This window comes from Dermacentor silvarum, chromosome 6, assembly GCF_013339745.2.
Source record: "Dermacentor silvarum isolate Dsil-2018 chromosome 6, BIME_Dsil_1.4, whole genome shotgun sequence".
NCBI lineage: Eukaryota > Metazoa > Arthropoda > Arachnida > Ixodida > Ixodidae > Dermacentor > Dermacentor silvarum.
In genome coordinates, this window is record NC_051159.1 from 22,688,102 (window position 1) to 22,697,830 (window position 9,729).

General features: G+C 51.8%; 1 protein-coding gene across 1 annotated transcript; it reads right to left on the reverse strand.

Annotated features, from left to right (window-relative positions):
- Nucleotides 1–4,095: 4,095 nt before the first annotated feature.
- LOC119454979 (uncharacterized) lies at nt 4,096–8,093 on the reverse strand. Its single transcript, XM_037716541.2, has 3 exons — nt 7,281–8,093; nt 6,531–6,666; nt 4,096–4,574 (listed from the first exon to the last, which is right to left on the reverse strand). The coding sequence occupies exons 1-3, from the start codon at nt 7,548–7,550 to the stop codon at nt 4,411–4,413; spliced, it is 570 nt and encodes a 189-aa protein (XP_037572469.2). The 5' UTR covers nt 7,551–8,093; the 3' UTR covers nt 4,096–4,410.
- Between the last annotated feature and the right edge of the window lie 1,636 nt (nt 8,094–9,729).

Genomic DNA, 9,729 nt, shown 5'->3' on the forward strand with positions numbered 1-9,729 from the left:
CTGCCGCCGTCTGGCTGCTTCACGGGCGACAGTTTTGCACACTTTTCAAGAAGTTTTTCTTCCAGGGAGATCCTATTCAGCGGCAGAGCTCGCTCTGGCGTCGCCGGCAGCCTCGCCGTCGGTGATCGCTCGCCACCGATATGGTCGCTAGGTCTTTTACTGTTCCAATCTGTAGCTGACGGCGCTTCAGAACGAACGACCGACGCTCCCAAGCAGCCCTCTCCTCGCAATAATTTCACACGAAGAAAAGACGCTGGTGTATGCAACACGAGCACGGCCGAGCCGGTGCACTGCAGCTGAACTTGACTTGTATCGGAATTGAGCGTTTCGTCATGGACGTGTTTCTTTTTTATAAAGTGAACAACATACACGCGTCACTTTACTCTAGCGGACATCATCTTGTCGGGAAAAGAAGCTGCACAACCAATGTTTGTGCCGCCGGTGCAGCGTCGATGCGCTGTGTTTGTGCAGTAAACACCAAGTGTTCATCGTATATGTTCGCTGCGAGAGCATTCTCAATTGCTGCGCTTTCATTTTATCACAAGGCACCGCTGGAAACCCAGTGGGAATTTACACGCTGGCTGTCACTCTTAGTGCCCCCGAAAAAATGCAGGCCGTATATATGCGATTCTGTACTAAGAACATGTATACATGTACTAGAAGGATTCCCTTTTTCGCTTTGAATAAAATCAAATTCACACGGATATTATGCCGTACAAGCTGCAAAAATAGTTGAATATTAAACGGCGGGCACGCGATCGCGCCTACCTGAATCCGACGTCACCGTTGCTCATGATCGTAGTTTCCACGAAAAATAATAGAATAATAGGGCTACATTACAGCTTTTCTAGTTGCTGTAATTAACCACGCAGGTATAACGACGACCTTGAAACTTTTTTCATTTTTTTTCATGGGTTTTGCACGTCGCCCCCCGGAAGCCGCCGCTGGGGATTTTCTCCCCCACTTCGCGCTCCCACGCTTCGCAGCCGCTGCTCGAGGCTTCGCCCCGCTCCGCAAAAACGCCCACTCAGATAAACGGATCCGGCGGCTTTGAGCCTCCTACGCTCAATGTACGACATTAAAACTGCGAAGTTACAATGAAAAACTTGTAGCGTACTGCGCTCGTACTGGATATTGTCAACGTGTAACTGTGATCACAATGAGCGCTACAGTTAAAAAAAAGTTGCCCATGCGTAGTTCTTAGTTTAGCTGTTAGTTGTTATTATTTATACAGAGTTTGTCCGAAAAGTAATGTCAGTGAGTCGATTAAAAAGAAACTATTGATCAGATCGGTACAACACAATAAAATGTTTCAAGAAAAGTTGTCGCAGTTTCACCTGAAAGGCGAAGCATCAATTGCGATAGCAAATTTGTAGAGAGCTATACGAAGTAATGATAGCAGCTTTATCAGCTGTATAAACTTGGACATGCAGCAGCACCGGCAACACGCAGAACTGTTGTCGACGCCGTCGGCGTCTTGCCCACGTTCGCACAAAATGCGTGCGGCGTTGGTGACTGTTGCCGGAGCCTCTGATATAAATAGGTACTTGGTGCGCATAACAGATACTGCCTAGCGGCTGTAAGCCAACGATCGACCGTAGCAGCCTCTACCAAAGCAAACTCAGCCAGTACGGCAGAGGCGGTAGCAATCGCCCTAGCCATCAAGGATAAAGACCGGAGAGGAGAGTCAGCCTCGGTACTCACAGACTCCCAAGTAGCCTGCCGCCTCTATTTAACTGAAACATCCCCAAGGCGGCCTTAAACATTTTGGGACATGGCTTACAAGAATATCATACCATTGTGTGGTGCCCAGCACACACTGGACTGGAGGGAAACGAAAGGGCGGATCGGCTAGCTCGCGTATTTCACATCCGAGCGCCGACGAGTCCTACCGACGAACCTCTAAGAAGCTCACGTGACATCTTGGAAAACCAGCGACGTGACCGCCAAAAATTTAGTAATCCGCACCCGGACCTTACCGGGGAACAGGCTCGTGACTGGCGCCGACTACAAACGAACACGTACACAAATCTATACCGACGACAACACCATATAAGTCCCACACAATACGCGGACATCTGTCCATGGTGCGGAGAGCGGCCCACTCTTGCCCACATTACATGGGAGTGCAATTCGCGGCCCCTAAATATCAATTCTCCCAAATTAGGGCAAATACCCAGAAACAGGCAGTGGGAGACCTGGCTTGCTAGCACGGAACGGGAGAGCCAACTGGCTCTCCTCGACCAAGCCCAGCGAGCCGCTAAGGTCAGTGGAGCCTTGGACTGAGGGCCCCACCCACTCAACCTTCAATCCCCTTCATGGAATAAACGTTTACTACAATTGGTGCCGCAGCTAAACGTCCCCTCCCCCCCCCTCCCCCCCACGGCCTTTCGTGCGGCAGAAGAAGGCGCGTTTGCTCTACATATATGGTGATTGTAAAGGAGGAAAGAGACGCCTACTTCTGCCGCCCTTAAGGGAGCACGGCACAGAACGCGCGTTTGTTCTCCGCTGTGCGTTCACTCCCCGTGAGAGCGCGCGTCCCTCGCGCCCTTTCACTCGCACATACAGCGTTCGGCGGCGCGCGGCGTTGGCGCTGAGCCGTGCTCCCTCAAGGGCTGCAGAAGATAGCGCCAACCTTTCCCTTTCCCTCAAGAACCACTTACCCGCGCGGCGACGAGTCGCGCCTAGGGGCGCGATTTTGTACGCGTTCCAAAATGGAACGGAGGCGGTTCGTTCTTTACGTCACGAAATAGGCGGTCCGCCATGTTCGCGAGGACGAGAGGAAGCAAAGAGCCAATGAGCGAAGTGGACGCCTGCGTCACGCTTTTGACGTCTGCTTGGGGACCGTATAACATACTTAGAAGCGTTTCTAACATGTTGAGAAATATCTGGCTATTATGAATGAGTAGCAAAATGTGTTGGTGTTGCTTTTCAAAGATTCAGTTTGGAATGCGGAACGAGTTAAACAAATTATTGCGGTTAATGTCTTGAAATGGCGCTAGGTGGTGTCGCAATTTTGCGAAACGTTTAGTGGTGGCGCTATCCACTACCCCGTTTCAAGCAATGCTTGTATGCCTGTCTCCACCACTATTAAAATTCAAACGGCGCGAGTTTTGAAGCGGTTGGTTCGGTGAAGCCGTTACGTGCGGAGAGCCATGTAGGAAAACGTGTCGGCTTCTGCACCCGTTATGGGACCGCGCGTTTCCGAGGGCCAGCGAGAGACAGTGCTCGCTTTTATGGAGCCGCATCTCCAGCTGGCTTTAAGATCCAGCGAGCTGGGGCCGGGCTTCAGCCTTGTCGACCGACGACAGCTGTGGCAGCAGCTGGCCGACGTGCTGAACGCGGAAGGGCCCGTTGTGAAAACGGTCGACCAGTGGAGGAAGCAGCAGGTCTACGAGGCCCGCCGCGATGCTACCGCTATAGCCCAAGAGCAAATGTGAGTGACCGTCGAATGGTCCGGGCGATTTGTCCTTCGACATTGGTGTGTATTTTCAGAAGCACTGGAGGGGGTCGCGCACCCGGCTTCAGGGGCCGAGTGCTCCAGCTGACGGGCGCGGTCCGCTTCCGTGGCGTCACCGACCTACCCTACCAAGAGGTAAGCACACTGCCGGCGTAATATCATGCGTTCCTGAACGGTGCCGACTTAGAGTTTGCCATTATCTCTAAGTGGTACCTTTAGCAGAACGCGACACTGTTGGTGAACAGGAAAATAGCGTCGGAAGCTTTAGGTTGGTAGATCCTTCGGTGTCATTTTACGTGAAGGACATAAATATTATTTATGCTCTGTTATCATAAGTGAATCATGAATCTGGAAAACAAGCCAACTTTTGATGTAAATAAGAAATATGCGTTGTATTAAGGACTCGGTATCCTATCTTGCCAACGATCAACAGCCGGGCAAAAGGTTGGTTGGCCCTGAAAAGGGTTGTTTGGTGGTAAGAGATGAATTTGAGTAGATGACTGAAAAGTTGTTCCAACAGGTCCTTGTCTGCCCAAACGAAGAGGGCATAACTTGTACATGACGCGTGACACTGCCAAAGGATGCCATCAGGCCAGTGGCTCTTCAAGAGAGAGAGAGAAATCACTTTTTTTTATTCTGCGATAAAAATGCATCAGTGCCCTGAGTCCAGGGCGTCGCTTGCGGCATGCTTCAGCGCTAGGCCGATGAAGTCCCCAAGGAATCGTTGGTCGTGAAGGGTGGTTGCGGCGGTCAGCCACTCGGAGGAAGGGGTAGATGGGAGGGATGAAGGTTTGGGTAAGGGGGGTAGTTTTGGATGGCATTGCCATAGGATATGTGATGTGTTAGGAGGATAGACACTACAGTGGCTACAGCGAGGGAGGTGGGCAATTGTTGTGCACGTTGCAATTCTTGACAACAACAGCTTCCAGCGATGAGCTGGTTGCGAGTAATCAGCAACTCATATGAACAATTCCACCACAATTATTCGTTTCAGGTGCTGCGAAGGATCGAACAATCCACCACCCGGCTCGCCATCGCGGCAGAGAGGACGGCAGCGACTCAGGAGGGCATACTGGAGAAGGTGCGCTCCCTGGCACTAGTCGTAGCTGGCCACCTGCAACAAGAAAGGAGGAATTAATTTATTGTTTATTTTCACCTATTCAATTTCATTTTAGTCATTTATTGTTTTATGAGTTCAATTTATCTTGTTTATTTATTGTTCTTTGAGTTTTATATCTTCACTTTCATTTTATGCACTTATTGTTGCTTCATTTTGAGTTTTACTGTTTAAGTTTCATTGTTGCCTTGTATGAGTAATGCAAGGGGATTTTTTGGACGAAAGGTGTAATGCGTGCACCCATTTTTGTATCGTAGTATTTTCCTCTTTCTATTTATACTAATCCAGCTGCAACGTCAGCATGCTTTCTTTTATTTACACATTTCGAAGACACTGGAATCATTACAAGTAGTTGTCGATTTCTGTGTATGGGTTTTGTACTGTGATATTTATATTGCTTCACTATGTTTTGTAGCTTACTGCACTCATTATGAAGCGTTACCGCATAGTGTTTGCACTGTGATATGTTCATTTCAGCACAGTGATGCTAAGGTACAACTACAATGTGGTCTTTTTTCAGAGCACCAAACTAGTCACTCTGCAAGTTGCATAGTTTCACAAATGAAAATGGCCATCATCATTGCAACACGCCGGTGATTGGTTTCCTCTAGTTTTCGTTCCAAGTGAGCAAGAATAAGTTTTAAGTGTAACACGTTCTGGGTGCTGTGAGATTGCAGAGCTAATTATTCATGTTGTATGTAATTTATGTTTCATTACAGCTGGCAAGTGCACTCACCTTTCTACAATTATGATTCACCTGTTCTTTAGCATCACACTGCAATTGCTGTCGAAAAATGAATGCTTCTGGTCAGTGACTCATAACACTGAGAAGGGAATGGACATACCTGTCAAAGTCATACTTTCTTGCAAGGTCACTTAAATGTAACTGCAAGTTTTATTTGCCGTGGTGAAAACGAATTTTGTGATGCTCATGTTGCAATGTTCTCACATGCTTTGCTACGTGTAGCATGCTGTATGTACAAGGTTCATGATGTACAGAGGTCAACACTCATGTCTAGAACACACTTGCGAGGGCCAAAGCAGCCACCTAAGCTTAAGCCGACCACCAGGTCGATAAAAATCAATGGGAACTGTACATTTAGTCATGCAAGCTCACATACAGCAGATTTTGTGCCACATGTCGTCATCAGATTCGCCAGCGCAGTCCTGCAAACATGATTTGCGCGTTCTAGAGATGTGTGTTGGCCTCTGTACTTGTCGTCATAGCATGTAATAAAGTTGACCTTTGTATTTTTGTGCTTTCACGTTAATTTACGTCTACCCATTTAGACATGATGTGACGAGTATAATGTCACAACACTCAGTGCTAGATTTTTTTCTTTTGTGCTTGAATCCGCGTTCATTACGCTTTACTTGCTTGCCTCGTCTGCGTATTCATGCTTGCATGGAAGTTTTCATACACCTAGCACAAGAGGTGGCTAGCAAGCATATTGCATCGTTCCTACTAATGTAGACCGAGCGCCCGAATGCACAGGATGTGGCGGTTGCGATCATTCTGCTGTGTTTTATGAAAATTATGCAAACCTGTGCAAGAGTCTCCGAGGTTTATGCAAACCTTGGAGCCTCTTGCACAGTGAAGAAGGTACAATTGTTTCCGAGTCCACGGCTGTGGCATTCTTTTTGAAGGATTTTTGTATAACTTTACTTCGTTTGTGTTTAAATTATCATAATCTGTCGGATGTTTTGATTTGGAAACATTGACCATCCGTATGGAGGGGTACTTGATATGTATACAACTTCTTTAATGTATTTTCCACTGTACAAACACAGCCTTGTGATAGCCTAGGGGCATTGCAATTTGTATAAATAAATTATGTATGTGTTATGAAAGCTCACCATTCCTGTGACATCAATATTCCTGTGACTATCAACAAAGTTGTTACCAACTAAAGTGCTCTGCCCTAGTTAGGGGTACACATTACGAATACTTACCAAGCAGAGACTCGCCAGGCTGCAGTTGTGCGGCGAGGCGCGTACACAGTGGATTATGCTGCCACATCCAAGAGTCGTGGCCCGAATCAGGGAGCCGGAGGTCCACAACAAGGATGCAAAGTTCCGAGTTGCACACCTGCAATGAGGAGCAATACAAAATAGCGCTGCAGATATGCTCAAAATCCCTTTTTGCCATTCATATGCAGAAAACAATACATACATTTACGCTGGTATAAGCAGCTACACTGTTTCACTCATAGGCGTGCACAGGGTTTCGCATTTGGGGCCCTTTGTGCGCACGCCTATGGTTTGCACTAAGTGATCGCTAAATGAAAACTTGGGGCACGAAATTGCGCAAGAACACCCATACACGCCAAATCCAGCCCATGCAATGGTTGTAAGTACTTCCCTGTTCAAAATGCTTCCATCGTATCTTCCCTATAGTGTATCGATTTTTGCTACGACTGCTGCCCATGTTCCTAAATACCTCCAAAATGCACAACTCCATTGTGTATGCACGCCAGAACGAAAACACAACTTTGGTACGGCAAACGGCTCATGCACAGAAACACATGGCACTCATCATTACCGCTGACATGTCAGACTTCAACGAGCTCGTACCCCGCATGTCCTCTTTTAATCGTTACATTACTAGTTATGCCAGCTTGGGCATTAAACTGAACAATTGCTACTATGCGCGAGTAAAAATGGCGACTACAGTTTGAAGTAAAACATTCCAACGGTACTTACGACTATGACGTTGAGGGCGTAATAACCCTTTCTCGACATGAAGCTCGCCGTGTCGGCCGGGCTGAGTCCCTCTGGCTTCATAACGGCGATCAACGTGCCGTCGACGCACGCTAGCACGCCTGGAATGGCACCGCGTCGCGCAAACGCCGCCTTTGCCTCATCCTTGGCAGCCGGTGTCAATGAAAAGTCCACCAAGTTTCTCCGGGCAGACACGGAAATGATGGCCTCCGTCACCTCCTGGATGGTGTTGCTCGCGGCCGGCTGCGCCATGCCTATTTGCTCCTCGCGACCAACGCTCCTCCGGAAGCTTCCAGCGCCGAAAAATCGCAGCGCGCACAACACCTTCCTTTCTGTGGAAAGGCCACTGGCTCGCTGGCATCCAATGATGGAGTCAAGCTCGTCGCACAAGCGACGCACTGTTCGTTTGGACAGACGAAAATATTGCCGGAACTCTTCCTCCGTCAACTCTTTAAATGCATCATCTACCTCGGGTCATCGTCTCTGCGCGACTGCAGCAGCCGCACAGGCGACACGAAAAGACACGGCAGAGAAAGAAAACGCCATTTTCTCCAACTGTTGGGATTCCCGATTTGGATTGAACCGGATACGAAAGAGGCTAACTGTCCCAAGCGCTTACGTTTTAATCCAATCCAAGTCGTCTGGTAGCCGTTCTAATCCGTTCTATCGAAACGGACGGACTCGGCAACCGTTCCGTTGCGTTCGTCCGTTAGCAGACGACACGGAATGATTGACAGCAGTAAGACGTCACGGTTCACGTCACAATTGACGTCATGGCGTTCGTCACGATTCAAATTGACCAATCGTGTGCGGCTCGATGGAACGGAACGCCTCCGTTCCATTTTGGAACGCGTACAAAATCGCACCCTAGCTCTTCTCCCGTGCGGTCGTGCCTGCACTTCGCCCCGGCGTGTGCTGCACGAGCCGCGTGGCTCACCATCGTCGGCGACGTCACCTGCAGCCGCGCACGATTTGCGCGTCCCAACGCGCAACCTCGTGTGTTCCCTGCGGGCTTGCATCGTGCGACTAGTGGATTTGCTTCAGTGTTGTGCTCCGCGAGTGGCGTGCCCAACCCGACATCTGTGCCGCGTCCCCGGCTGTGCCGCCTCGTGCGCGCATCGCGTGGTCGGTGCTGTGCGCGCGACGTGCGTGTAGTGTGCTTGCCCCCTGTGACGCGCGGTTCGCGTGTTGACTGCGGAGCCGAGCGGCATGGAGGGCTTCCGCAGGCCAGGAGAGCGCCCGCCGCGCGCGGGCCATCGTCGAAGTGCGAGCGCGTCTCTCGCGACCCTTGTGCCCGTGACGCTACAAGCGCTACAAGCGTCGCGTGAGCGAGGCGAACTAGAGGTGCGCGCCGCCGAGATCGTGGCCGCGTGGATAAAGAAACAGGCCACCACCACCCAAGCAGCTGCCGCCGCGGCCGCGCCCGCCGTCACCGAGACACACGTGGCGCCGGCTATACCTTCCCCGCAGGCGAGCCTTCCCCCCTCGGAGCAGGACGCCGCCATTGCTGCCATGGCGAGCACCCCGCTGCCCCCATCCGACGACGAGGAGGCCATGGACTCCTCCTCCTCGCGCAAACGCACGCGCGAAGCAGACAGCGAGGAGGAGGAGCAAACCGGTCGCCGCAAGTTGGCGCTGAGCCGTGCTCCCTCAAGGGCTGCAGAAGATAGCGCCAACCTTTCCCTTTCCCTCCAGAACCACTTATCATCTGCCGCCGCCGACCGCCCCACCTTGCCCGGAGAGCAGGGACGACGGCGACGCCATCGCCCGGCGCCCGGGGGACTCAGCCGCCTCCTCGTCACCGCCCGCGGCACGAGATGGCGCCCCCGCCGATCCGCCGGTAAAGTCCCTTGATGTAGGACTTTATCCGCCGGCTGCGCCGGCTCTCCTGCTCCCCTCGAGCACCAGCGCCGCCCCTCGGACGCCCGGAGAGTCGTCCGCTGCCTCCTTCGCGCTCTCCCCGAGGGAGGGCGCGCGCATCAACACGGTCGCTCCTCCGGGTGCCGGTGAGGCTGGCGCGAGCCCTGCTGCGTCGTCTGCTACGGCGGATGCTCGTGACGCGCCCGAGTCTGTGCCGTTGGGGCTCGCGCACGATCCCCGAGCAGACACAGCCCCAGCCGGTCCGACGCAGCACGGCCTCGCCCACCCAGCGGCGAGGTTCCTGAAGGATCCCCCCCACCCCACTCTACCGAGGCAGGAGGGGAAAAACAAGAAGAAGCAGAAGCAGGCGGGGAAAAGCTCTGCACCCAAACAGGCTTCCCCCCCTGCTGCCCCTCCGGCCCCGAGGCCCACTCTGGCGGGCTCCGGCACACCCACAGCAAAGGCTGCTGCACAGGAGGCCCCATCCACCCATGCACCACCAGCTGAGGGCTTCCAGCTGGTGCTGTCCAAGGCCGATCGCCGCCGCGCAAGGGCACCAGTGAGTGCTGCC

What these genes read in the sequence shown, in the direction of transcription:
- LOC119454979 (XM_037716541.2), bottom strand. Translation starts at nt 7,550, where the DNA reads ATGGCGCAGCCGGCCGCGAGCAACACCATCCAGGAGGTGACGGAGGCC. An exon ending in ACGCCCTCAACGTCATAGTC is followed by an intron (nt 6,667 to 7,280) that starts GTAAGTACCGTT and finishes TCCTCATTGCAG; the next exon opens with GTGTGCAACTCGGAACTTTG. An exon ending in GCCTGGCGAGTCTCTGCTTG is followed by an intron (nt 4,575 to 6,530) that starts GTAAGTATTCGT and finishes TTCTTGTTGCAG; the next exon opens with GTGGCCAGCTACGACTAGTG.